Raw genomic sequence first — 27,526 nt, forward strand, 5'->3', positions numbered from 1 at the left:
ACACACACACACACACAAAATCAACCAAAAATTATCCAAGAAGGACTTTCAACTTAATCGAGCAAAGCGCTGTGTTTGAAGGCAGCAAATTGAATCCATACCAAGTCAGGTCAGGTCCCAAAGGAATCATTGAGCAATGTTAGCTGTGACTTGAGTCCCATTCGTTTCATTTTTTAAAAAAGTAATATTTATTAAAATTTCAAAAAGTTACAAAAGTAAGAAAAAGATAATAAAACAAAAAATTACAAAAAAACTGAAAAATAAAAACAATTAAAAACAAATCAATTTTTCCATAAGTTATCTTTCATTGACTTGTTTCCTTGAACTCCTCACACCTCCCTTTTTTGTATTCTAGTTCTGTTAGTTAATTCAGCAAATCCTTTCCATTTTTGTTTTTATCTTAATCATTTATCTTAATATATTGTACCTTTACATTCTCACCTGTTGACAACCCATTTTTACATACTCCTTTATAGCGTTACTTCTAAAACCACATAACTTCATTCCAGCATCCTTCTAACATTCCTTGATTTTACAATGTTTCTGTAGATAGTCTTTAAATTTATTCCAACCTTCTTCTACCGATTCTTCTCCCTGGTCTCGGATTCTGCCAGTCATTTTCGCCAGTTCCATATAGTCCATCACCTTCATCTGCCATTCTTCTTTGGTGGGTAAATCTTGTGTCTTCCAATACTTTGCGATGAGTATTCTTGCTGCTGCTGTATTGAGTCCCATTGGTTTCAATGGGAACAATGTACAACCAGCTCAGTTTAGACCCAACCTATTTTGGAGCTAAACTTATCCCCTGCCCTTTGTAGGGGCAAAGTGGGAGAGCAGGAGCAGCCTTCGAAGATGAAATATTCTGAATCGATCTATATCCTTAAAAAATTCCGAATCGATCTATATCCTTAAAAAAAAGAAGGTAATGCTGGCTGCAGAACTGTGATACTGCTGATGTCATAAGCAGACAGTTGTGGTGGAATCCACGCCAGGAAGATGCAGTTCTGGGGGTGGCCTCACTGATGACTTTCAGCAAAGTTCTCCTTGGACTTACCTTTGCAGAGGCTCCTTTGAAGCTAGGATGGAGTATGTCTTCTGTTTTAAAGAAAGGAAAGCAACAGTAATGATCACTGGAGTCAGGCTTCATTCTGGCATAGCAGTGCCCTAAGAATGTAGATAAAGAACTCCTAAACAGGAAACAAAAAATGTCTCAAGTAAAGAATGATGATCCTGAAGAGGAACCTCCTGCTCAGGAGGTGAGTTGCTGAACATTCACTGCCCTCTCCCCAAACACAGAAAAACATACCCGGGATAACATCTCTAGTATGCAAAAAAATAAAAATAAAAGTGTAGGTTAAAAAACCCACAAAGTCAGCATTATTACTGATGCACTGCTTGAATAGTTCATTTTGAAAAGGACTAAGCTCTAGTTCCAGTTCACCCCTCCAAAAAAAGAACTATTTCTGTTCCACTTCAATTCACTGCTCAATTTACAATCTAATTATGTGGTCTGCTGCATCCCCGCCCCAAACCTCCAGAATTCAAAGTTCAAAATATACACATTAAAATGTGAACAATTGTTTGGCTTATTTTCCCCAACAACAAAAAGAGCATCACTTTTCAGGTAGCTAAAAATGGTCTCTGTAATAGCTGCAGAGTTAAGTGTGATGAGACATCTGCAGGGTATCAGGTTAGGGAAGGCTATCACATCTTCTCCCACAATAGAAGGCCTCTGTCTTCTTTTGGGTGACCCCCTGCCCTGGCTAAAAGCCCAGAAGCAGCTACTAGATTGCATTCACTGCCTCGTTTTAGCCTCAAAGCAGCTTTTCTCAGCTTGCTTGCTGAACTACAACTCCCAAATAGCTCCAGTCACCATGGGCAAACATTTGGGATGATGGAAGTAGCAGACCGGGGGTCAGCAACCTTTTTCAGCCATGGGCCTGTCCACCGTCCACAGACCATGTGGTGGGCCAGACTATATTTTGAAGAAAAAAATGAACGAATTCCTATGCCCCACAAATAACTCAGGGATGCATTTTAAATAAAAGCACACATTCTACTCATGTAAAAACACCAGGCAGGCTCCACAAATAACCCAGAGATGCATTTTAAACAAAAGGACACATTCTACTCATGTAGATTCACGCTGATTTATGCACTTGAAAAAGCTCTCAAAGAGATTTACAGCATGAAATTGGGCTATTATTAGGGCATTCACGCTGATTCCCGGACCGTCCACGGGCCGGACTGAGAAGGTGATTGGACCACATCTGGCCCACGGGCCTTAGGTTGCCTACTCCTGTAGTAGACCAAAACATCTGGGGGGCATCAGGTTGAGGAAGACACGGCAGAGAAAAGGAATTTTATATCCTTGCCCAATCACTGGATTGCCCAATCACTGGATTGACAACCTTTGCTGAACCACACTTTTCTAATGGTAGCTATATGCAACTATATAGCTGGCCCCTGTCTTGTTGCATTGAGTAACTCTCTTGGTGATGTCTCCAGGTGCTTAACGCTCAGTAAGCCTTCTACACCCCAAGCCCAGGCCAGGAACTTCCCTCACAGTTATATTGGCTAGACCCAGGATGGGGAACCTCTGACCTTTCAGAAGTTGTTGGACTCCAAACCCCATCAGTCCCATCCTGCATGGCCAGAGACTGTGAGAGTGGCAGTCCAGCAACACTCAGAGGGCCTGTGGGGCCCAGGCAGACTAGAAAGAAGTTCTGGTCTCCTTTGGTGTTTCCAGGTGGAAATCTCAAAGCAGTATTTCTCCCTACAGGGATGCACAAATTTGCTTCTGGCCCTTCTTCTCCCATCATCTCTGACCACTGGTCTCGTTGACTGGAGTTGAGGGGAGTTGGAGTCCAATGGATATTTGGAGGACCACAGCCCCTCCCCCTTCATTCACTGCTTGGTGTGAACTGGGCAGAGTAAGGCCAGTACCCATTTGTGAAACTGAGAATTTCTTTCTGTTTCTCTTGGTTTTTGAATTTTGGGCCTTTAGAAAAAAGGAGAGAGCAGCAAATCCCGCATACGAAACCCATTCAGTTTCCTTTCCTGGGGAACAAAGAAGGTAGGTGCAAGTTGCCTGATGCAAGCTTAGAAATGAAGTGTTGAGTACCCCCTGGCAAAGCTTATAGTAGTCTATGGTAAGCCCCCCCTGCCAGCCTCTCTATCTTTGGCTTTTCCCGAGACAGGTGTCCCTCTCCCCTGACCAAACCACATTCTGTCCCTGCTCTCTGACTTCCTCGAGTGCTTTTTATCAGCTGGAATTTGTGCTTGTGAGCCAGTGTGGTGTAGTGGTTAAGAGCGGTGGACTCGTAATCTGGTGAACTGGGTTCGATTCCCCGCTCTTCCACATGCAGCTGCTGGGTGACCTTGGGCCAGTCACACTTCTCTGAAGTCTCTCAGCCCCACTCACCTCACAGAGTGTTCGTTGTGGGGAAGGAAGGGAAAAGAGAATGTTAGCCGCTTTGAGACTCCTTTGGGTAGTGATAAAGCGGGATATCAAATCCAAACTCTTCTTCTTGAACTGCAACCATGCCTGCTTTCAGGTATGCATTTGGGGCCTGGGTCACTGAGGGTTTTAAACACTGTTGCATCCTTGTAAAGAGACCAGAACAAATGCTCTGTAAAGACCGAGCACAGTCTAACCTCTGCGTAAGCAAATGAGGACGGGCACTCAATAAGCTGGTCTTCTGGAAGAGCCCTAGGAGTGGAGGGCTGTCATGGCACTGCTGCGTTGAAGCTAAGAACATCAGAGGAACTGCTGGATCAGGCCAGTGGCCCATCTAATCCAGCACCCTGCTCCCAAAGTAACTGACCAGATGCCTGTGGGAAGCCCACAAGTAGCATTTGAACAGAAAAGCCCTCTGCCATCGAAGCAGCCCGCTGGATCAGGTCAAGGGCTCATCAATCTAGCCTCATGTTCTCACAGTAGCCAACCAGATGCATAGGCTCCAACTGTCCTGAAGATGCCGGGACCGTCACAAAAACCCTTGTTGTTGTTTAGTCGTTTAGTCGTGTCCGACTCTTTGTGACCCCATGGACCAGAGCATGCCAGGCACTCCTGTCTTCCATTGCCTCCCGCAGTTTGGTCTAACTCATGTTGGTAGCTTTGAGAACATTGTCCAACCATCTTGTCCTCTATTGTCCCCTTCTCCTTGTGCCCTCCATCTTTACCAACATCAGGGTCTTTTCCGGGGAGTCTTCTCTTCTCATGAGGTGTCCCAAGTATTGGAGCCCTTTATCATGCAGAGTCCCAGTTCCCAAATGCCAGCCGCTGCTCCCCCCCAAACCACCCTCAAATCTACTTTGGGTTCTCATTTGCATGCTCTTATAAGCCACTCAGCAACATTGTGCACAACAGGGAGGGTCTGCTTTGCCCCCAGACATCTTAGGTCCCTGCCTGGTTTCTTCGCATACCTGTCTTGTCTTTCATTGCCAGTTTCGTTTGGAAACCTGAAGTGTTACTGAACTGTTGTTCCTTAGTGTGTGGGGTGGTTGGGCGTTTTGTATTTGGCTCCTGCTTTGAGAGAGATGCAGAGAGATCTGATCCTGCAGCTTGGCTCTTTCTATGGCTTAAAATGAACGGGAATAGATTCCTAGAGAGGAAGGGGATTCAGGGAGATGGGGGAGGAGTCCTCCTGAGCAAAAGTCCTCCAGAGCCCTTTCCTGCCTGGCTTCTCACATGAATGAGAAAAAGGCATTGATCTATTCCAAGAAGGGGAGTCCTGGGGCAGCTAGGGAAGGGGGGGCTTGTGTGAGGGGGCGGGATCTTTGTAACTAATCCATCCAGAATTCACCACAGCACCAGGATCCTGAAGTTGCTTACACGTTCCTGATTTTCTCTGAAGTTTGAAATACTTAAAAAGTGGGGGAGTTTATGTATTCCAGAACTCAAAAGACCCTGGACCCCAAAATAAACATTAAGGTAAAGGTAAAGGACCCCTGGGGACGCAGGTGGCACTGTAGGTTAAAGCCTCAGCGCCTAGGACTTGCCGATCGAAAGGTCGGCGGTTCGAATCCCTGCGGCGGGGTGCGCTCCCGCTGCTCGGTCCCAGCGCCTGCCAACCTAGCAGTTCGAAAGCACCTCCGGGTGCAAGTAGATAAATAGGGACCGCTTTCTAGCGGGAAGGTAAACGGCGTTTCCGTGTGCAGCTCTGGCTCGCCAGAGCAGCGATGTCACGCTGGCCACGTGACCCGGAAGTGTCTCCGGACAGCGCTGGCCCCTGGCCTCTTAAGTGAGATGGGCGCACAACCCCAGAGTCTGTCAAGACTGGCCCGTACGGGCAGGGGTACCTTTACCTTTTTAAAGGACCCCTGACCGTTCGGTCCAGTCACGAACGACTCTGAGGTTGCGGCCAGCATGACTAAGCCACTTCTGGCGCACCAGAGCAGCGCACGGAAACGCCGTTTACCTTCCCGCCGGAGTGGTACCTATTTATCTACTTGCACTCTGATGTGCTTTCGAACTGCTAGGTTGGGAGGAGCTGGGACCAAGCAACAGGAGCTCACCCCGTCGCCGGGATTTGAACCGCTGACCTTCTGATCAGCAAGTCCTAGGCTCTGTGGTTTAACCCACAGCACCACCCGCATCCCTAAATAAACATTGGAATACCACACACCTGTACAATCTCAATGATAGACGTTGTTCAAAGTTAACGTGCTTCCAAAATACTTCTAAATGCATGATGACCTTGCATAGTCTCCACACACAAACACACATATATAATTAGTTGTATTTATTGATTTGGGGTTTTCTCCCCCTCGCCAGCCTTCCTTAAATGCAATACATGAATTCAAAGATTTCTGTGCTTAAAATACTGTAGTTTCCCCATGTTTCCTCTAATAACTTTTGTACTTGAGCAGGAGGAAATGCTCAAGCAGTGATACTGATGTGGAATAGAATGTCCCTACAGTGGTACCTTGGGTTACATACGCTTCAGGTTACATACGCTTCAGGTTACAGACTCCGCTAACCCAGAAATAGTGCTTCAGGTTAAGAACTTTGCTTCAGGATGAGAACAGAAATCGTGCTTTGGTGGCGCAGCAGCAGCAGGAGGCCCCATTAGCTAATATGGTGCTTTAGGTTAAGAACAGTTTCAGGTTAAGAACAGGCCTCCGGAACAAATTAAGTACTTAACCCGAGGTACCACTGTATTTGCACCTGAGGTATGTCACCTGAGACTAGGCAGGTGAAGGACCTGAACACCTGCACTCCCCAGCGACTGGCATTTGAAACCATTGCTGCCTCCAGCTCTGGAGCCAGAACAGAGCCACTGTGGCTAGCAGCCGCCAATAGCCCTGACGCCCCTATTCATCCCTGGGAGATTTCTCTGCTTGCCCAGATCTGTAGCCAAAAAGCCGTTCGTCACAGGCTGTTGCCTCTTGTGATTACTTTCACTGTGATTCCCATCACAGGATGATTACGGCATTTGGGAGAGGGGAGCTTTGCACTTAACCTCTCGTTTTCTTTGCTCAGCCCTCAAGAGGCCCGGTGGGAATAGCACAGGCCCAGACTGGCTGCCAGGATGACATGGGAGAGGGAGAGGGAGGGGAGGTGCGGGAAGCAAGGCTGACAAGGTGAGGGGTGGGGGGCGCTGGATAATGTCAGCATGTGGAAGAGGAGAGTGAGCTCAGACAGCAGCACATGGCAGAAGGAGCAGGATACTCCATGTCAAGCCAGCTTAGGCTAGGGCCTTCGCCAATCGGTGTGCAAATTCTGTAATTGTTGTGGCGGTTGGAAGCCCTTGTATACATCCTAGGACCCTCGTACCTACAGGACCGTCTCTCCTGGTATGTCCCACGGAGGACCTTACGGTCTTCAAACAAAAACATCTTGGAGGTCCCGGGCCACAGGGAGGTTAGGCTGGCCTCAACCAGAGCCATGGCCTTTTCAGCTGTGGCCCCAATCTGGTGTAATGCTCTGTCACAAGAGACTATGGCCCTGCAGGACTTGACATCTTTCCGCAGGACCTGCAAGACAGAGCTGTTCCACCAGGCCTTTGGCCAGGGCACAGTCTGACCTTCTCCTTCGGTAATCCTCATAGAACTCTAGCCCAATGGTTGCCATTAATTTGATTCTGAATTGATTTTAGAATGTATTTTAATTAACTGATTGTGATTTTATGTAAACTGTGTTACTTTTACTGTTGTTAGCCTCTCTGAGCCCAGCTTCGGCTGGGGAGGGCGGGATATAAATAAAAATTTATGATGATGATGATGATGATGTGCACTATCTAGAGCATAAGGACATAACAACAGCCTGCTGGATCAGACCAATGGCCCATCTAGGTCAACATCCTGTTCTCACAGTAGCTGAGCAGGTGCCCTTTTGGGCAGTGGCAGAGCTTCATGCTCCGGCACCCGGGGGTGGTGAGTGGGCAGGGCATGGCTGGTGCGCATCCTGGGGGTATGGCGCGCCGCCCGCTGGGGCATGCCGCGCTGCCTGTGGGGGCGTGGTGCCCGGTGCAGGCGGGGGAACAGTCGCGATGGCACCCCACTGGGATCGCGCTGCCGGTGGCAGTGTGTTCTCCCTGCCCCCTCTTCCTCCACCAGTGCCTTTGGGGAACCTACATGCAGAACATAAGCACAAGAGCTGCCCTTTCCATCCCTTCCACCAACTGACATTCAGAAGCATTGCTGCCCTCGACTGTGGAGGCAGAGGAGAGCCAGCCTGGCCAGTAGCCGCTGAGAAACCTCTCCTCCTCCCTGAATCTTTCTGTTGTTGTTGTTTAGTCGTTTAGTCGTGTCCGACTCTTCGTGACCCCATGGACCAGAGCACGCCAGGCCCTCCTGTCTTCCACTGCCTCCCGCAGTTTGGTCAGACTCATGTTTGTAGCTTCGAGAACACTATCCCACCATCTCGTCCTCTGTCATCCCCTTCTCCTTGTGCCCTCCATCTTTCCCAGCATCAGGGTCTTTTCCAGGGAGTCTTCTCTTCTCATGAGGTGGCCAAAGTCTTGGAGCCTCAGCTTCAGGATCTGTCCTTCCAGTGAGCACTCAGGGCTGATTTCCTTCAGAATGGATAGGTTTGATCTTCTTGCAGTCCATGGGACTCTCAAGAGTCTCCTCCAGCACCATAATTCAAAAGCATCAATTCTTCGGCGATCAGCCTTCTTTATGGTCCAGCTCTCACTTCCATACATCACTACTGGGAAAACCATAGCTTTTACTATACGGACGTTTGTTGGCAAGGTGATGTCTCTACTTTTTTTTAACCCTCTTTTAAAGCCATCTCGGTCGGTGGTCATTGCTTCCCCCTGTGGGAGGGAGTTCCCTAGCTGAACTATGTGTTGTGTGAAAAAGTATTTTCTTTTGTCTGCCTTGAACCTTCTAACCTTCGGCTTCAATTAGATGCCTACTGGCTTTTGGAGAATCAGTGCTAGGCAGTGCTAGAGTGTTAAGACTGTGACTTGGGAGGTAAAGGTAGAGGTAAAGGGACCCCTGATCATTAGGTCCAGTGGCGGACGACTCTGGGGTTGCAGCACTCATCTCGCTTTACTGGCCGAGGGAGCCGGCGTACAACTTCCGGGTCATGTGGCCAGCATGACTAAGCCGCTTCTGGCGAACTAGAGCAGCGCACGGAAATGCCGTTTACCTTCCTGCCGGAGTGGTACCTATTTATCTACTTGCACTTCATGCTTTCAAACTGCTAGGTGGGCAGGAGCTGGGACTGAGCAACGGGAGCTCACCCCATTGCGGGGATTCGAACCGCCGACCTTTTGATCAGCAGGCCCTAGGCTCTGTGGTTTAACCCACTCCCCAAAAATAGTGATTTTAAGCTTTTGGAGCTGTTTCTGCTGCTTTTTCCATTGCTTTGCCATACATCTGGGTTTTCCCTGACATATTGCCAATTCGGACATTTTTCTAAAACCCACTTCAAATGGTTTAGTTTAACTAATTCACGAAGGCAGATGAGCATGATCCAGCGATGCCAGCTTTTCAAAACCTGATAGTCGCTTACACCTCCAGTGCTCCACTGCTGCCCCCTTGCCTCTTAGTGCCCCTCTCGCAGATTATTCTGCCCCACACTTTGGGAACCACTGACTTAGGAGGAAATGTAGCAAAGCCTCCTTTTGCAGACTTCTGTGAAAAAGAGCGCTGACTTTACCAGCTCTCGCCGAGGGCTCATCCAGACTTCCACTTGTCCTTGGCTCCGGGAGATTTTCCGCTTCTTCCATGCTTTTCAGGCACAAGTCTGAGCAGTTTTTCATTTGGCTTGCAGATTTCCCTGGGGAAGCACACTGTTTACCACTGAATCAAAAGAGACATCAATCCGCAGAAAAACCGATTGACGTTTGGTCCGATTCAGTGGTAAATGGTGAGTTTTCCCTTGGGAAAGCAGTGGGACGTGTCGGTGAGCCCACAGTGTCGCAATGTTAATTGTCCATTTTAGGTCTCTCTCCCTCCCCACTGGTCCACCTTTAATATTTCTGCGTTCCTTACCCAATAGCACTCCTCTGCACATTTCAATTTTGGGAATTGCTATTTTTCTTTTTATCTTTTATTTATTCCCCACCTCACAACACAAATAGAATCTCAGACATTTTTTTAAAAACCACATAGCTATTAATCACAGAACTTGGAATAATGGTTGTTACGGGACAGCTGGTGCGGATGATCCAACATCCTGGAAACCGACGGCCTCCCCTAGTGATTCACTGGAGTTCTCAGCAAGCTTTGTTCAAGAATGAAGTAACTGGTAAGAATTTACAAAGGAATAAGGAACAAGCACCAAGGAGGAGAGCAGTGAGGCCAGGGCTTGCAATCTCATACATGCCTACTCAGGCTGTAGGGATTGGGCAAGAAATTCAAGTCATTTTGCATTTTATTCATTTATAAAAGGGTGGATGGGTGGATGGATAATATAGACATAAGCCACCATCTCATAAAATATCAGGGCACTATATACTCATAACACTAAAACTCATAGACAGTCAATGAAGCTGAATGTTGGAAGATTCAGGACTAAGCCACCGAGCCTAGGGCTTGCTGATCAGAAGGTCAGTGGTTTGAATCCCTACGACGGGGTGAGCTACCGTTGCTCGGTCCCTGCTCCTGCCAACCTAGCAGTTCGAAAGCACGTCAAAGTGCAAGTAGATAAACAGGTACCACTCTAGTGGGAAGGTAAACGGCGTTTCTGTGTGCTGCTCCGGTTTTGCCAGAAGCATCTTAGTCATGCTGCCACGTGACCCAGAAAAACTGTCTGTGGACAAACATCGGCTCCCTCGGCCAGTAAAGCAAGATGAGTGCCGCAACCCCAGAGTCGTTTGCGACTGGACTTAACTGTCAGGGGTCCTTTACCTTTAAACAAAGGACACACAGTTAAACTGTGGAAGTCACTCCAACCGGAGGCAGTGATGGCCACCTACTTGGGTGGCTTTTAAAGAGGATTAGACAAATTCTTGGAAGAGAGGGATATGGATGGCTACTACCCATGTCCTGCCTCTACGGTCTGAGACAGAAATGCTTCTGAATCTCAGTTGCTTGAAACCTCAGGAGTGGTGAGTTGCTCTTGTGCTCAAATCCTGCTTCTGGGCTTCCCACAGGCATCTGGTCAGCCACTGGACTACTGGAGGGTCCTGTCTGATTGGGACTGTCTGATTGGTCCACAGGAGCCACCCAATCCAGCTCCAGGTGGAAGCGAATCCGCAAAGTCCAGGTGTTCCAACGAGAGGCAGGAACCTCACCTTGCATACCCTCCAACATTCATTCGATGAAAATAGGGACGTCCCATTCCATAATGATCATTTTACTATTTATACCCCACACATCTGACTGGGTTGCCCCAGCCACTCTGGGTAGCTTCCAACATATATAAAAACATAATAAAACATTAAACATTTAAAAAAACCTTCCCTATACAGGATTGCTTTCAGGTGGCTCAGGAGTTAGATAAATCCATACCCTCCAACATTTCTCCATTGAAAATAGGAGCGTTTCCACCCCCAGACAGTGGCGTAGCATGGGTTGTCAGCACCCGGGGCAAGGCAAGTAATTTGCGCCCCCTAACCCGTGGATTTGCGCCCCCTAACCCGTGGATTTGTGCCCCCTAACCCTAACCCCCCGATGTTGAGCCCGGTACGGCCGGCCCCCCCTGCACCCCCCACGCTACGCCACTGCCCCCATCGTCCAGCCTGGACACTGAGGTCCAGCTTTGAGGGCCTTCTGGCGGTTCCCTCACTGTGAGAAGCCTAATTACAGGGAACCAGGCAGAGGGTCTTCTCAGTAGTGGCGCCTGCCCGGTGGAATGCCCTCCCAGCAGATGTCAAGGCAATACACAACTATTTTACTTTTAAAAGACAGCTGAAGACAACAGGATTCCCTGTTTAGGGAAGTTTTTAATGTCTGATGCTGTATTGTTTTTAATGTTCGGTTGGAAGTCAGCCAGAGTGGCTGGGGAAACCCAGCCAGATGGGCGGGGTATAAATTATTATTATTATTATTATTATTATTATTATTATTATTATTATTATTATTACACCTGGACTGACATTTGACCATTTGGACTGTCTGACTACTCTCTAGGGTTGCCCTTTTAGGGCACTATTAGGACTTACCTCTGGGTATGTCCTGAGGTTCAGGACACTTGCTTTTGCACAGTGGGTTGGAGGTTCAGGGCCTGTCCCTGTTTTGCCTGGCAAAGGTAGCCGCCCCGCTTTCTGAGCTGTCACGGTTCGGTTGTTCTGGCGCCACAATCTTTGCATGCTACTTGCAGATGGGCAGGCAGATGCACCAAGTTGTTTTCCTAAGCCGGGCTGGCACCGGCAGTGCAGCCTCGGGGTTCATCCATTGGTGAGATCACGTTTGTGATATGTGACATGTGCTTTTCTTTCTTAACAGAGCGGGGGGGGGGGGGGGGACATTCCAGGCTCATTGTAAAAGAGAGCAGCCCTCTTTCTTGTGTCCCGGAGGGCAGAGTTAATTGCATTAAGACATTGCTGAACTGGTCAAATGAAATAAAGCAGAACCTAAAGGGCTCTTTCTGTAGAGTCGAGAATGCCCTCCGTGGACTAGCCTGCTTATCACCCGCACTGTAGCACCAGACAAAGCAGCGCTTTGTCCTGGATCTTAGGCAAGTATTTGAGTTTTTCCTTGGTGAAGTCAAGCAGCAGAGCAGACATTAGGGATCTGCATCACTGCATCACTGGGCAGCTAAAGGTAAAGGTAAAGGTACCCCTGCCCGTACGGGCCAGTCTTGACAGACTCTGGGGTTGTGCGCCCATCTCACTTAAGAGGCCAGGGGCCAGCGCTGTCCGGAGACACTTCCGGGTCACATGGCCAGTGTGACATCGCTGCTCTGGAGAGCCAGAGCCGCACACGGAAATGCCGTTTACCTTCCCGCTGGTAAGCGGTCCCTATTTATCTACTTGCACCCGGAGGTGCTTTCGAACTGCTAGGTTGGCAGGCGCTGGGACCGAGCAGCGGGAGCGCACCCCGCAGCAGGGATTCGAACCGCCGACCTTTCGATCAGCAAGTCCTAGGCACTGAGGCTTTAACCCACAGCACCACCTGTGTCCCCACTGGGCAGCTACCAAGGCTCAAATGCAAGCAGAGGGGGGCAGAGGTGCCAACTTCAATAAAATTTGGGGACGTGGGGTCAGGTAAGCCCTACCCTGCATAATCAAACACATTGCATGTTGCACAATCACCATTTGAATGGCAATGCCCATCAACTGGGGGAGGGGGGGCAGTGGCACCGTCAGATATTTTATTAAAAGTAAAGGGTAAAGGGACCCCTGACCATTAGGTCCAGTCGTGGCTGACTCTGGGGTTGCAGTGCTCATCTTGCTTTATTGGCCGAGGGAGCCGGCGTACAGCTTCTGGGTCGTGTGGCCAGCATGACTAAGCCGCTTCCGGCGAACCAGAGCAGCGCACGGAAACGCTGTTTACCTTCCTGCTGGAGCGGTACCTATTTATCTACTTGCACTTTGACGTGCTTTCGAACTGCTAGGTTGGCAGGAGCAGGGACCGAGCAACGGGAGCTCACCCCGTCGTAGGGATTTGAACCGCCGACTGTCTGATCAGCAAGTCCTAGGCTCTGTGGTTTAACCCACAGTGCCACCCGTGTCCAGATATTTTATTGGGAGGGGCCAAAGACCCCTTGGGCCCTTGGAGTTTAAAGGTCAGCACCAACACTTTGAATTGTGCTCGGAAACGTACTGGAAGCCAGTGTAGGTCTTTCAAGACCGGTGTTATGTGGTCTCGGCGGCCACTCCCAGTCTCCAGTCTAGCTGCCGCATTCTGGATTAGTTGTAGTTTCCAGGTCACCTTCAAAGGTAGCCCCACATAGAGCGCCTTGCACTAGTCCAAGCAATGTGCCACTCTGGCTAGACAGTCTGTGGGCAGATAAGGTTTCAGCCTGTGTACCAGATGGAGCTGGTAGACAGCTGCCCTGGACACAGAATTGACCTGTGCCTCCACGGACAGCTGTGAGTCCAGAATGACTCCCAGGCTGTGCACCTGGTCCTTCAGGACCAGGGAGTCTTCCACTGCTTCCACAGTTTCCACAGTTGGAGGCAGGAATGTTTCTGAATACTAGTTGCTGGAAACCACAGGAGCAGAGAGAACTCTTGTCCTTGTGTCTTGCTTGTGGGTTTCCCACAGGCAAGTGTTCAGGCAGACAATGAGAACATGATGCTGGGCTGGATGGGTCCTTGGCCTGATCCAGAAGACCTTTATTATGTTCTTAAAACGCCTCCACCAAAAGGACCTCTCCCCAGATTTCTTTGCCCTTATTATCACTTGCGCCTTGCATCCGCTGAGGTGTGTAACAACCTTTCTCTCTCTCCTCCTCCTCCCCCTCCGACCTGCAAGGTTTTGATTGGTGGGGGTGCAGGTGGCATCTCTGCGTGCTCCAAAGAACTTCTGGCTCTTTGAATTAGAGGAGGAAGGCTTTGCAAGGCTCTTGGGATGTTGCTTGTCGATGAAGCCAGATGAGGTGCTAATGAAAAGATGATTGAAAGGGTCTTCTGCTGCCTTTCATTTGCAAGTCAAGGAGGCCAGAGATTTAACTCTTGCTTCTGCCGTCCTCTGGTATATTTGCACAGAGGCCCTTTAGGGGTTTTGTTGCCAAAGCAGGTCTTAAGATGAAGCGAGATTGAGCCATTAATGCCTTCAACACATCTTCTCTACCCTAATTTCCAAGCAGAATTGGCTCCAAAAGCCACATGTTAGTAGCAGTCAAAAGCCTGGATGGCAAACCTTTTTTCTGTCCGAGTGGTGCATGAGGGCATTGGGTATGTGGAGCCTGGTAAAGAGGAGACTTTTTATCTTTTCCATTCCTCATCAGGCTTTGTTTCCAGGCCCTTGAACACCTTGGTTGCCCTCCTGTGCACATGTTCCAACTTGTCAACATCTTTTTTAAATTTTGGTGCCCAAAACTGGACACAGTATTCCAAGCGTGGTCTGACCGAGGCAGAATAGAGTGGTTATTTTACCTCCCTTGATCTATACTTCTGTTGATGCGGCATTCACTTTTTTTTGTTGCTGCATCACACTTTTGAGTCATGCAGGGGCATAGCGAGGGGGGTGCGGTGGGTGTGGTCCGCCCTGAGGGGGGTGACAAAATGGTGTGCGGCACTCACCACGAGCCTGCAGCACGCCCAAGCCACACGTCTCTCCTGGGGGTGACACAGTGGCTTGAGTGCCCGCAGCCTCCGCACTGCCCCAAACAGTCTGCCCGTTGCCTCCCCTCAGCTGTAGGGTGGCTGAGTGGGAGGAGGCAGGCAGAGCATCCTGCCCTGGCTTGCCCCCTCCCCCGGGCACAGGCTACCCCAGACACCCAATCGGCTTGCTCCACCACTGGACTCATGTTAAGCTTGTGGTCCACTAAGACCCCTAGATGCTTTTCACACATACCGCTGGCAAGCCAGGTGTCCCCCATCTTATATTTGTGCAGCTGGTTATTCCTCTTTAAGTACAGAACCTTACATTTGTTCCTATTGAAATTCATTCTGTCATTGGACAAACCTCAGTTCTGCTGAGTTGGTGTTTCTTCTGCTTCCCCTGGGCAGGTGAAGGAGGATCCCGCAGAGCCAGGAACACTGACTTCCAGACCCAACGCCTTGCACTTGGCTAATCCTGAAATGGAATCCATTGAGGTCACGCTGCATGGGGCCAGCAATCTTCCCTCCACCAAGAAGGGCAACGTACCCAATCCCTATGTCATCGTGTGAGTATCTTTTCTGACTCTATCTTTTGCTGTTTTCTTGAGTGCAAGGAGATTGTGTCAATTTGGGGAGACGTGTCACGGTCACAGGCAGTGCTTTTTTTCTAAAGAAAATGTTTAGGGGTACTCTCATTTTGGCTGCTCCTTGCCCCCTCCCAACCCCCAGACGAGGGACTTGAGGCAGCACTGAGAGGATGGGTAGGCCCCCGGCAGTGGCGGCAGCGGGGTCAGCTTGAGCAAGGAGGGGCAAGTGCTCACCAGCTTTCTCTAGCCCAGCAAGAGGAGGAAGAGGAGCAGCACTGTCACCTCCACTGTGGCTGCCCCAGGCTCCCCTCTCTGGGCACTGGCGTGGAGAATGATAGAGCTCCAGTCTGTACTGCTACTGTGGAGACAGCTGGCATGTCGGTCCATCGGTCGGTCGGTTGGAGCTGTTAGAATTCCTGCTCCGTGATTGCAGTCATGGGATTGTTGTCTTTCACATGACGGTATATGTTTTGACTCCACAGAGTGGGAAGTGACGGAGACAGGATGTTTGTGTAACTGTGTTCCTTGAAGTGGGACTATTGTCCTTTGTTCTTTCTCTTTGCTGTCTGATGCTAGAGAGAGAGGGAGCCATGTTGCAGTGCTCCGTGTGTGTTTATATGTAAATAAAGTAGATTAGCCAAAATGCTGAGTTGCTGAGGTCTGTCACGCATGAGCTGCGAAGGCTCTGCGGATCCCTATGTGTGCCGGTGTCTGTTGGCATCGGTCGCTGTGATGTTCGGGCAGAAGAAAGCTTTTGAAGCTCCCAAATGAACGACCAGGAGGGAGAGAACATGCCAGTCGGGCATGTGTCTCTGCCAGGGTCCTACTTAAGTGTAGGACGAGCTCCTGACAGGGGCAACGCAAAATGTTTAGGTGGTACGCATGCTCCTGCTTCCGTCCCCCCCCCCCGCCCAGAAAAAAGCACTGGTCGCAGGAAAGGTCCCTGGGTGAGGAGTGTACTTCTTCACAGAAGACCTATGTCAGGAGTGGAGAACCTTTGTATAAATGTCGTTGCTTATGTAGCCTCAATGGCACCACCTGAGTACAAGAGTGAGGCAACAGCAGGCTGAAGGGGAGGGAAAGGTGTCTGAGTGAGAGGGGAAATGAAATGGAGTACCTTGGAAAAGGGCATGGCTGCAACATTTTGCTGCAGTTCCCACTTGTAAATAAACTGATGAAGAAGACGGAAGGAATAGAGACAATTGTGACACACAAACCACTCCACCCGCTCTACTCTTTGAATTCAAATACTTACTTCTGTAGCTGATTGCATCCTTCACCACAGGCTTGTGATATCTTCTACAGTTGGTGGGTGAGAGACCAAGGCAGCACTCCCAGCATTTTAAACTTTGAATGGAATAAATAAAACAGAGCGGCATCTTGACGCCCTGAGTTATCCAGCCTTGTGTATAATAGATGCTTCCTGGGACTCAATTAAAGGCCTCTGGCTTTGGTATGGCAGACTAATTGAAAGGGCATCACTGAGTTGTTTTGAATTCTGAGTGTCTGAATCATGAGCAGGGGTTTTTATTATTATTATTAAAAAAGAGGCCTGGAATATAGAACCCCCCTTCTCCAAGAGAAGCAAAGGTGCTCCCGGTGTGCTTAGTGTTTTGGCAAACAAGATTTGATGTTTGGGGGAGGAACGTTGGTTCAGCATCCCTGAGTCCCAGGTCTCGGCACTGGGAGGCACAGCTGTGCATATTCCATAATTCCAACACCAAACCTTGCAAACACAGAATTTTGCATTTTGTGCTGAGCTCCTGACAGTTGCAGTTTGCATTTCTGGACCTTAACCCTGCGTTTAAAAGAGGCTATTAAGAATTAAAGGCCAACAACTATGCGGCTCTATGTGCTCTATGAACATGTCAGCTTTAAAATAAAGCTGGGATCGTATTATTTTATTTATTTGTTTGTTTAAATAAAATAATCCACAAGTTGCAATCCCCCGCTCAGTTGATCATCTGCACCAGAGTTCTTAACCCTTTTCTGAATGAATGGGGTGGGAATAAATAAGAGCTGGCCTAACAAGAGGTGTCAACAGCAGGATATCTGCTAGCCCTACTCACTCAATGTACTTACATTTCTATTTCATAAAATTTATAAACCGCTTGATTGTAAAAAAAGAAAAAGCCCTCAAAGTGGTTTACAAAAAAAGAGAAAGCAATAAAATCACTAATAAGAAAAATTAACAATAATTTTAGACTTACAGAAAGTTTTACAAACTAAAAACAGATTAAAACTTGCATCAACTTTCCTTTTTAAAATAAATTTTCTTTTTTAACAGAGTAATAATAATACAAATAGAAATTTGCACCCACCCCAAGACCATTATTTATCATAATTATCTAACTTTCCAAAAAAATTATCCTTCTTCAGATAGCATGACCCCTTTCTGTTTTAACAATACAATTACCACAAATACCGTCCATATTTCCTTAAAGTCATTTCTCTTCCATATTTCCCTTCTTACTTCGATAGCTCACGTTAATTTATCATTCATTGCTATGTCCCACACTTCTTTATACCATTCTTCTATTTGAAATCCTCCTTGCTTTTCCCATCTCCTAGCTATGATCATTCTTGCCGCTGTCACAAGTAAAACTTGCATCAACTTTCTAAGCATCTGGGTAAAGGTAAAGGTAAAGGGACCCTTGACCATTAGGTCCAGTCGTGTCTGACTCTGGGGTTGCGGCACTCATCTCGCTTTATTGGCCAGCTTCCGGGTCATGTGGCCAGCATGACTAAGCCGCTTCTGGCGAACCAGAGCAGCGCACAGAAACGCCATTTACCTTCCCGCCGGAGCGGTACCTATGGTATTTATCAACTTGCACTTTGACGTGCTTTCAAACTGCTAGGTTGGCAGGATCTGGGACTGAGCAACGGGAGCTCACTCCATCGCAGAGATTCGAACCGCCAACCTTTTGATCAGCAAGTCCTAGGCTCTGTGGTTTAACCCACAGTGCCACCCACGTCCCCTGCTATCTGGATAGGCTTATCTAAAAAGAAATGTTTTTAGCAGGTGTCTTAGCTGGTGTCAATCGGCAGGGAGTTCCAAAGTGTAGGAGCTGCCACACTAGATATTTCTTACAAATGTGGTGGGGGTATTAAGTGGCACCTGTTAACTGTGCCAGTTCTACTGTTTGAAGCGATCAAATGGGCATATATGGCATAAGGCATTCTCGTAGGTTATAACCCAATGGATACTGAACAGTGCAGTAACTGCGTTTCTCCTCTCTGGGAAAAAGATTTGTGGCAGCACTAGAGTCGGACTTTTGGGCCTATGTCCAGAGCCCCAAACACAGCAGGGCAAAAGAGCCCCAAACACAGCAGGGCTGTCTTACTGCATATTTAAATGAATGGAGCAAGACAGACTTTGCTTTCTAAAATGCATTAAACCCAGAGCAGGGATAGGCAAATCTGTCAGCTTTTGTTTCTCTTGGTTCTTCATTTTTACAGTTCTCCACATCAGACTTTGTGGGAAGTCATCAGGAATTTACAGTGCATTTCTACTAATATACACATTCTGGGTGCAATTTCCCCTTAACATACAGAGTTGTTTTCCTGCAAAGCAATTTCTCCCAATAGAATGCATTTTTGAATGTATGCTGCTTTCACAGCTATCTGCTTTTGATGTACCCTTTGCCCTCGCACAAGCATATCATTTGTAGACTTTACTTTTGCCTTGCAAAATCTGGAAGAGTGCCGGTCTGGCTGTGCTTTGCTTTGAGTATTGTTTTGGAAAGGGTGAATTCTGAAGGCAAACCCAATCAAATTCTTTTCCCTCTCCCTAATCCGTAGTCTAAAATGTCCAAATCGTACCCCTTCAACTTGATAATGTGCATGGATTATTCTAAGCAAAGGTTGGCCCATTTCCAGATATAGATCTGCTTGCTGATTTGCTGCTCATTTCTGCTGAGGTTTTCTATAAATTAGTTCTGATGGGAGGGAGAGGACCCCAAGAACAGCATGTTTCTCCAGGGCAGGATCAAGCTGCCAAGCCATGTTGGGGGAAGGGAAGGGGCTGCCAGTCACAGGTGCCCATTGTTGATTGGCAGGGTTTTCTCTGTGCGCACGCCAAGCTCGCCCTACAAGCCCCTGCCCACCCAGAGCTGTTTATAAGGCTTTCCCCTGCATAATAGAACTCCATGCAAAAAAGCTGGAAGGCATGCTTGTGGATACATCGCCCTCCCTGGATTATAAGAAGATTGGAAAGCTGGACAATTTTTAAAATGTATTTATTAAACAGTGTTGATAAAATGTTTACAAGTATACCACACTCCACCACACAAATCCCACCCATGCAAATTGAAGCATAGCTGAAAAGAACAAGATGCCTATGAAAGGCAAGTACAGAAGGAAGAGCAAAAGGAGGACCCCTGTTATCTTCTGAGTATAGAATCATAAAATCATAGAGTTGGAAGGGATGCCAAGGGTCATCTAGTCCAATCCTCTGCAAGGCAGGAAATGCAGCTGACAAATCTGTTATATGTGGCCCACTCCAACTACTCATACATCACTTGGGAAGACAGGCAAACTAATATCAGTGTACTGGATGAAGCAAAGATCACCAGTATTGAAGCAATGATTCTTCAACATCAACTTCGTTGGACTGGTCATGTTGTGTGGATGCCTGATGATCGTCTTCCAAAGCAACTACTCTATTCCAAACTTAAAAATGGAAAGCGTAATGCTGGTGGTCAACAAAAGAGGTTTAAAGACTGTCTCAAGGCAAATCTAAAAATATGTAGTATAAACACCAACAACTGGGAAACACTGGCCTGCGAGCGCTCTAGTTGGAGAACAGCCTTTACCAAAGGCGTTGTGGACTTTGAAGACACTCGAACTCAGAACGCAAGGGAGAAATGTGCTAAGAGGAAGGTAAATCCACAGCGTGATCAACTCCCACCCGGGCACCAATGTCCCCGTTGTGGAAGGACGTGTGGGTCCAGAATTGGCTTCCACAGTCACAGTTGAATTATGGTGCTGGAGGAGACTCTTGAGAGTCCCATGGACTTCAAGAAGATCAAACGTATCAAGGAAATCAGGCCTGAGTGCTCACTGGAAGGACAGATCCTGAAGCTGAGGCTCCAATACTTTGGCCACCTCATGAGAAGAGAAGACTCCCTGGAAAAGACCCTGATGTTGGGAAAGATGGAGGGCACAAGGAGAAGGGGACGACAGAGGATGAGATGGTTGGACAGTGTTCTCGAAACTACCAACATGAGTTTGACCAAACTGCGGGAGGCAGTGGAAGACAGGCGTGCCTGGCGTGCTCTGGTCCATGGGGTCACGAAGAGTCGGACACGACTAAATGACTAAACAACAACAACAACTGGAAGCTGCCTTATACTGAGTCAGGCCACTGGTCCATGTTGCTCAGTGTGGACGATACCTGGAGATGCTGGAGGTGTAACCTGGGACCTGCTGCTTGCAAGACAAATGCTCTGCTACTGAGCTGTGGGTGGGGGTGGCGTATATGGGCCATGACTCCATCTTTTCCACACCCTTTGCATCTCTGTATTTTACCATTTATATTGTTATGGCATTTCTGTCTGAAGCCGTACTGGAAAAACATTTGAACAAGAATCACAGGAAATGCCTGGGTGAAAAGGCAGGGAGTCTTTCTCAACCCTGGACCCGCCTGGAGGCAGGAGTGACATTCAAAGCAGCGAGAAAGCAACAATGTGTGAGATTAAAACCAAGAATGCTTCAGAGCTCATTCTCTTCCCCCCTTCCCCCCATTATTGACCCTCCCCTCTCCAAGCTTCAACAACACAGACAGTCTAGGAGGAGCTGTCCGTGCATTTGCTGTGCCAAAGACCCAGATGAAAGTGAGATGAAATTGCTGTGATTCAGGCTGCTGCCTGCCGTGGACTTAAGAGGTCAGCGCTGTTAGATCAGAATCCGCAAGAGGCTGATCTAGTCCAGCGTCTTCCGCACCAAACCAAGATCCCTCATGTGGCTACAAGGCATGCCTGTGTTACATGCCACCCCAATCTCCAAGTGGGGAGAGAGTCTACGGGTTCCTGCGCTTGCCCAGAGTTCAGTTTGGAATGAAGGACAGTGGAGTCTCTTCGGGTTGGATGGATTTCTCAGAGGATATAGGGGCTCACATTTCCTCCCACGGGAAATGCGATCCCACCTCTAACACCAGTGTTTCATGCACCCCAACCTCTGAGTGGTGAGCAATTCCAGTGGTTCCAGCACTTATGCAGGGTTCGGTATCCTTGGAATGAAGGTCAGAATGTGGTGTATTTAGGATACAGTGGTACCTCGGGTTAAGTACTTAATTCGTTCCAGGGGTCCATTCTTTTCTTTTTTTTCCAAGAATATTTATTAAGGTTTTCAATAATAATACAATAAAAATCAAAAAGTAAAAATACAAAAATAATAACAAAAATACAAAAATAAAAATCATTAAAAAACACATAAAGTTTCCATTACTTATTTTTCATTAACTTATTTCCCAGACATCCTCATACCTCCCTTTTTTGTATTCCAATTCAAATTATTAGTTCAGCAAATCCTTATTAATAAATTTTAACCTATTTCTAAATCTTTTTTTTCCATATTCTCTTAAAGCATTACAGCTGGAAACCACTTAATTTCTATCCGACATCATTCTAACATTCATTAATTTTGCAATATTTCCGTAGATAGTCTTTAAATTTCTTCCAATCTTCTTCCGCCAACTCTTCTCCCTGGTCTCGGACCTTGCCAGTCATTTCTGCCAATCCCATATAGTCCATCACCTTCGTCTGCCATTCTTCCAGAGTGGGTAAATCCTGTGTCTTCCAATACTTTGCAATGAGTATTCTTGCTGCTGTTGTAGCATACATAAAGAAAGTTCTATCCTTCTTTGACACCAATTGGCCGACCATGCCCAGGAGAAAGGCCTCTAGTTTCTTCAGGAAGGTATATTTAAATACCTTTTCCATTTCATCATAAATCATTTCCCAGAAAGCCTTAATCCTTGGGCACGTCCACCAAAGGTGAAAGAATGTACCTTCATTTTCTTTGCATTTCCAACATTTATTATTGGGCAAATGATAAATTTTTGCAAGCTTGACTGGGGTCAAGTACCACCTCAGAGGTTCATTCTTAACCTGAAACTGTTCTTAACCTGAAGCACCACTTTAGCTAATGGGGCCTCCTGCTGCCACTGCACTGCCGGAGCACGATTTCTGTTCTCATCCTGAAGCAAAGTTCTTAACCCAAGGTACTATTTCTGGGTTAGCAGAGTCTGTAACCTGAAGCGTCTGTAACCCAAGGTACCACTCTTCATGACCACATGGACCAGAGCACACCAGGCACTCCTGTCTTCCCCTGCCTCCCGCAGTTTGGTCAAACTCATGCTGGTAGCTTCGAGAACACTGTTCAACCATCTCATCCTCTGTTGTCCCCTTCTCCTTGTGCCCTCAATCTTTCCCAACATCAGGGTCTTTTCCAGGGAGTCTTCTCTTCTCATGAGGTAGCCAAACTATTGGAGCCTCAGCTTCAGGATCTGTCTTTCCAGTGAGCACTCAGGGCTGATTTCCTTCAGAATGGATAGGTTTGATCTTCTTGCAGTCCATGGGACTCTCAAGAGTCTCCTCCAGCACCATAATTCAAAAGCATCAATTCTTTGGTGATCAGTCTTCTTTATGGTCCAGCTCTCACTTCCATACATCACGACAGGGAAAACCATAGCTTTAACTTTTTAGACTGTGTTTAGTACATGGTTTTAGACTATTGTATTTTAATATTCTGTTGGAAGCTGCCCAGAGTGGCTGGGGAAATCCAGCCAGATGGGCAGGGTATATATAAATTATTATTATTATTATTATTATTATTATTATTATTATTATTATTATTTCACACATCTATACAACCCAAGCATAAGGTGAAGGGACCACAGCATTAACACCCCAATAGATCTTGCTTCTCCATTAGTTGCAGCTTCTCCTTGTCTGGCTTCCAGCTCAGCCCTCACACACCACACTGGCTTTCATTCTCCTACCTAGCAGCTAGGTGGAGGAAAGGCCCATCATTAGCCTGGAGGGCCCCATCACTTAGTTGCAGCTCTTGCAGCCTGGCTCCTTCTTTTGAGGTGCTGAGGAGGACACTTAACTGATGAGGACCACCTATGGTCATTGGCCTACAAAGAGACTTGCCCAACCGGTTTAGCAGTAGAATCCTACTTCAGATTCTAATCCTCACAGTGTATAGGACCCACAAAGATTGGAAAGGACCCAGAGCATCATCTAGACTGCCCCCCCAACCCCCCCCCACAATACCCTGGTTAGGAAGTCAGATGGTTAAAGTCCTGCTGTACCAGATCAATGGAATGGCCTGATCCAGCAGACCCTTTTGGTGTTCTGATGCTATGACACGCAAAACACTACTAAACCTTAGGTTACGTAAACACAATCCTGGTTACAACACACACAATGTAACAGGCTGTTTTTGACTATGTAACTTCTATTTCAAACACAATTCAACATATAATACCTCACAAAGTGTAATTCCATAGACCAACGTATCATGCAAACAGAACATATCAAGAGAATTTAAAGTCCAATGGATGGCCAGGAGATCAAGTCCATTCGGTTCCTAAATTGGCATATTGGCAATAACAATGGCAGTTTTTGACCAATATTGACAAACTGACAAACAGGAGCAATTGTGGGTGGACGATATTTGCACATCTCACAAATTAGACCTGCCACGTGCACCAGGTGTCTGAGTAGCCATGGTGAGGAGAACTGAGGCAGAAAGATATATAGGCCATTGTTTGCAGGAATGCCGCCTTGATTTCTGAGAGTGGCATAAAGAGAGGTGGGCAGTTTTGAGATCCAGGCAGACCTTGGCCTAAGAGGAGCTCCTAATGAGGCTGTTGCTAGGCAGAGGGAAAGCTGCATCCATTATGCAATGTGAATTAGCAAAAGATACAAATGAGAGGGAGGCTTGGGCACGTTGTCAATCAAAGGCTAATTTGCACATGAATGGCACTTTCCCCCTTGTATCGAAATAGCTCCTTTTGAAATGTGAGGTGTTTGGTTTTTTTAAAACAAACAAAACAAATACCACCTTTATTGGGGTTGGGAACCCCCAGTAAAACACTAACTGTGAATCCTTAAAAGCATTTGTTCAAAAAACAAAAACAAAACCTTAATGTTAAAGGAATGGACACAGCAGATGAGCGCAATTAAAGAGCCAATAGAAACCATTCGAATATCAAAAAGCATATTGTAGAGTTGGAGAAAGTTCAGAAAAGAGCAGACAAAATGATCCAGGGCTGGAGTGACGACTCTGTGAAAGAAGGTTGCAGCATTTGGGGCTGTTTTGTTTAGAGAAAGGCAAGGAAGAGGCAACATGATAGATATTTATAAGATTATGCCTGATGTGGAGAAAGTGGACAGAGAAAAGTCCGCCCCCCCCCCATTACACTAGGAAATCTGGGTATCCCATGAAGCTGAATGTCGGAAGATTCAAGACAGATAAAAAGAAGTCCTTCTTCACACAGCATAGAGTTGAACTATGGAACTCACTCCCACAGGAGGCAGGGAGGGCTTTTGTGCTGAGGTCCTGCTTGCAGGTTTCCCATAATGGGCATCTGGTTGGCCACTGTGAGAACAGGATGCAGCCCTAGGTGGGGCACTGGCCTGATTCAGCAGGCTCTTCTGATTTTACATTCCGTCTGGTATTTGTTGCATACAGCACTGTTTCCTTTTTTTTAATTTTTAAAATATATCTTTATTGATTTAAAATTGTTAGAATCATAGAGTTGGAAGAGACCACAAGGGCCATCGAGTCCAACCCCCTGCCAAGCAGGAAACACCATCAGAGCAATCCTGACATATGGTTGTCAAGCCACACTCCTTGGCAGCAAATTCCACTGTCAAACAGCTCTTACTGTCAGGAAGTTCTTCCTAATGTTTAGGTGGAATCTTCTTTCTTGTAGTTTGGATCCATTGCTCCGTGTCCGCTTCTCTGGAGCAGCAGAAAACAACCTTTCTCCCTCCTCTATGTGACATCCTTTTATATATTTGAACATGGCTATCATATCACCCCTTAACCTCCTCTTCTCCAGGCTAAACATGCCCAGCTCCCTTAGCCGTTCCTTCATAAGGCATCGTTTCCAGGCCTTTGACCATTTTGGTTGCCCTCCTCTGGACACGTTCCAGTTTGTCAGTGTCCTTCTTGAACTGTGGTGCCCAGAACTGGACACAGTACTCCAGGTGAGGTCTGACCAGAGCAGAATACAGTGGCACTATTACTTCCCTTGATCTAGATGCTATACTCCTATTGATGCAGCCCAGAATTGCATTGGCTTTTTTAGCTGCCACGTCACACTGTTGGCTCATGTCAAGTTTGTGGTCAACCAAGACTCCTAGATCCTTTTCACATGTACTGCTCTCAAGCCAGGTGTCACCCATCTTGTATTTGTTGTTGTTGTTTAGTCGTTTAGTCGTGTCCGACTCTTTGTGACCCCATGGACCAGAGCATGCCAGGCATTCCTGTCTTCCACTGCCTCCTGCAGTTTGGTCAGACTGTCCAACCATCTCGTCCTCTGTTGTCCCCTTCTCCTTGTGCCCTCCATCTTTCCCAACATCAGGGTCTTTTCCAGGGAGTCTTCTCTTCTCATGAGGTGGCCAAAGTATTGGAGCCTCAGCTTCATGATCTGTCCTTCCAGTGAGCACTCAAGGCTGATTTCCATAAGAATGGATACGTTTGATCTTCTTGCAGTCCATGGGACTCTCAAGAGTCTCCTCCAGCACCATAATTCAAAAGCATCCATTCTTCAGCGATTGATTTAAAATACTAGCATACAAATACATTACAAATAGTTACAACAGAATTTGACACGAAAATGAAAAAGGAATAACAAGAATAAAAATTAAAAGCAAAGAAGAATTAACATTAAAATAAAAGAATATTGGTTGTATTATCATATCTTGACCAATAAAGTCTTCTAGAACAAAAACTTCCAATCATTCTTGTTGTACTTTTTCCTAATATCTTGATTTTATCGCACAGTTTATTTTATAGCTTTTTCTGCATATTCTTCTAAGCTATTATTCCAATTATTTATTATACACAAGTATCATTCAATTCTGCCAGGATCGTTTCATTTTTACAGTGTGATCTTATATACTCCTTGAATAATATCCATTCTCTATATACTTTTTGATTTAAAAGGTAAAGGTAAAGGTACCCCTGCCCGTACGGGCCAGTCTTGACAGACTCTGGGGTTGTGCGCCCATCTCACTCAAGAGGCCAGGGGCCAGCGCTGTCCGGAGACACTTCCGGGTCATGTGGCCAGCGTGACAAAGCTGCATCTGGCGAGCCAGAGCCGCACACGGAAACGCCGTTTACCTTCCCGCTGGTAAGCGGTCCCTATTTATCTACTTGCACCCGGAGGTGCTTTCGAACTGCTAGGTTGGCAGGCGCTGGGACCGAGCAGCGGGAGCGCACCCCGCCGCAGGGATTCGAACTGCCGACCTTTCGATCGGCAAGTCCTAGGCGCTGAGGCTTTAACCCACAGCGCCACCTGCGTCCCATACTTTTTGATTTAGGGCTCCCCTAACTTTTCCAGTCAGCTTTGCTAAGTGAAAATACTCTACCATGAGTGTTTGCCAATCTATTATTGTTGGTATTGTTTCACATTTCCAACTTCTGGCTATGAGTATTCTTGCAGCCATGATTGAGTACATAAACAGTGGTCTTGTGTTTTGCTTTATTTCTGTTGGTAACATTCCTAGAAGGAAAATCTCCAGTCTTTTTTTGATGTTAAGTTTAAATAGTTTTTTTAATTCATCATATATTCATACAGCACTGTTTCCATTCTGCTGCAATCTGCCTTCTGCCAAACACTTGGTCTTGCTGTCCACTGTGGCAAGATTATGTATGTTATGTCAGGAGTTATATTATTCCACCCCATTAATTTCACTGCAAAGGAAACCCAGTGCAAATGGTGTGTGTGGGTGTGGGTGTAATCAATTATGTACCATTTGTGAACTGAAAGCGACAGCAACAGTGAATATTGAACAGTAGCAGCTGGATTGATTTCTGTTTCAAGCATGGGACGTTATCAATGAACATGGGCAATTTCCACTCCTGTTTCTGTTTGGATCAGAATTCTCCAATTGTTCTACTATCAAACAAAAAGACACATAAACATGTGAATATGTGTGCACAGAGGTAACATTTTCAGGGCAATTTCTCAGGATGGCTCTTACTGCTGTGGTGTCTCTAGCTTTAAAAAGGTAAACAAACCCCTGACCATTAGGTCCAGTCGTGGCCGACTCTGGGTTGCAGCGCTCATCTCGCTTTAATGGC

General features: G+C 47.0%; 1 protein-coding gene across 3 annotated transcripts in view; it reads left to right on the plus strand.

Moving 5' to 3' along the window:
* The first annotated feature begins 979 nt into the window (after positions 1-979).
* The window catches only part of CCDC33 (coiled-coil domain containing 33), a 153,264-nt gene continuing 126,717 nt past the window's right edge, over positions 980-27,526 (plus strand). For 2 of the 3 annotated variants that reach the window (XM_081925556.1, XM_081925558.1), the window contains exons 1-3: positions 980-1,256; positions 3,008-3,076; positions 15,024-15,181. In XM_081925556.1, the coding sequence (XP_081781682.1) occupies positions 1,206-1,256; positions 3,008-3,076; positions 15,024-15,181 (278 nt within the window). In that variant the 5' untranslated portion in view covers positions 980-1,205. The remainder of the gene's footprint in view (positions 1,257-3,007; positions 3,077-15,023; positions 15,182-27,526) is intronic. The other variant, XM_081925557.1, reaches the window with a different exon arrangement.

Source organism: Podarcis melisellensis (genome assembly GCF_964234715.1).
Source record: "Podarcis melisellensis genome assembly, chromosome: 9".
NCBI lineage: Eukaryota > Metazoa > Chordata > Lepidosauria > Squamata > Lacertidae > Podarcis > Podarcis melisellensis.